Source organism: Galdieria sulphuraria (genome assembly GCF_000341285.1).
Source record: "Galdieria sulphuraria unplaced genomic scaffold scaf_398, whole genome shotgun sequence".
NCBI lineage: Eukaryota > Rhodophyta > Bangiophyceae > Galdieriales > Galdieriaceae > Galdieria > Galdieria sulphuraria.
The window spans coordinates 662-2,534 of NW_005178077.1; the positions used below are offsets into that span (position 1 = coordinate 662).

A 1,873-nucleotide genomic window follows, 5' to 3' on the forward strand; every position below is an offset into this window, starting at 1 on the left:
TTGGTCCATACTCTACTTCCGTGTTTCGAAATGAACCAAAAGTGACGTGAAAATATTCCATAAAATACAGAAAATCTAGAGAGACGTCTATGGAACAAATTCTTCATGAACAATCTATATTGCTCGGAACTCTCATGACTACTCTCGAAAATTCTGAAAGAAACTTTCTTATCTATGTGAGAATGGGCCATGTTTAATAGCTTTATACTCTCAAAGAGCATAAAAAACTTGTGAAATAAACATTGGCTTCCTTCCAATCCTCCTTGTACCCTATGAGAGTTACCATTATATTAGCATACGAGAATAAGAATATCGATAGTTGAAAAAGCCATATTGATCGTTCTTCCATAGTTCAAGTCATCTCAGTCCAAGCCATAAAGGGTTTGACATAGTCATCAGTTGATAAAGAGAAGAAGTTGGATTGGTATCCTTTACTATTTTCCTTGTTGTTGTTGTGACCGACAAACAGTCAATCGTTCATTTATTTATATTTTGTACTCCGAAATAAACAGAAGATTGTTTAATTTCACTTTGGCGATGGCGAGTTTGGATGAAAAGTGGAAAGCTGTGGACAACTTTGAGTCTATTGTGGTAGATCGTGAAAGAGATGTTGTTCGAGTGACAAAAGAACTGTATGATCTTCATAGCAACAGAGAACAACTCAGGGGTGTAACAAGTAGTTGCAACTATCGCTTGACCATACCATTTGCCCCCCATCTCTTTGGCTCAGGCAAAACGACCTTTGCCCGAACCTATTTGGAGTTGGTGCAAAGGTTTGGTGAAACTTTTCTGTCGACGTTTGCTTCAGACCCTTCGAGGAGAACCTTTTTGGAGAATTTGAAGAAGGCTTCGTTGCTCTTTGTGGATTTGAGGGAGTTGAAGCCCATAGACCCGATAGAGTTTTCTCGAAACCTGAAGTGGGCAGTGTACTATTTGTTAATCAAGGCTGCTTGTTTGCAATCAGGTCTTCCGCAACCAGACCCGGACGAATGTTTCAAGGAACTGAAACTTAGGACTGATGCTTTGGTTCAGAAAATCCGTTCAATCTTAAACATTCCTTCTGATCAATATCTTTTGTTGGCATTTGACGAAGTTGGTGTGTTTGATACAAAGGGAACCTTTTTTGAACTGGAGAAGAATGACAAAGGTGTGGTTCGACCATACAACGACTTTATCGGTATCATTAGTCAATTGTGCGAAGAACCCGACTTGTTTTTTATAGTTGTTGGGAAAAGCAAGGGTTTAAGTATTAACAATGATGTGGCTTTTGGGCTATCAAGAGTTATACTACATTTTATTTCTTTATCACCTTTGGACGCTTCCAGTATCGTTGAATTCCTTGAAAAGAGTCTTCTAAAGACACCTACTCAAGTTCCGGTTTGTAATGTCTTATGTAGTTCTTCATTTTCAGTAAATGAATTGGCAGACTCATTATTGGAATGTACAGGTGGAGTTCCTGGTTTGTTGACTCGTGCAGTAAATATGCTTTTGAATTATATAATAGCAAGAAATCAGCCTTTCATATCGAAAGAAGAATGTTTGACTTGTATGAATGACTACGATTTCCGAAGAATTTGTGCTGAACCATTTGTGGAACGAATATTGAATTTGGACGAAGATAGAAAAAGTGTTTTTGATTTACTTTTGATGATGGCACTTTTTCGTATACCGTTTCAAGTAGATGATAGATTGACCTCGGAGTCCTTTTTATATGATGCAGTCACTGAAATGGGACTATATCGATATCCTATTGACCAGAATACTTTTCAAGTCCTAATTCCGAAAATATTTGTTGTAATCTTCAAGAACGACCCTTCTATCTCTTCTTTGGAAAAGATACTTCTTGGATCACTTGATGTCGAACCAGTAGATT

The 1,873-nt window shown here is 37.6% G+C and overlaps 1 protein-coding gene across 1 annotated transcript; it reads left to right on the forward strand.

The window, feature by feature from the left end:
* Nucleotides 1-449: 449 nt before the first annotated feature.
* Gasu_66040 (archaeal ATPase) lies at nucleotides 450-1,873 on the forward strand (the record flags this gene model as incomplete). The annotated part of the gene is made up of 1 exon (XM_005702199.1): nucleotides 450-1,873. A coding segment is annotated over exon 1 (1,336 nt), but the record flags the coding sequence as incomplete, so codon positions are not given.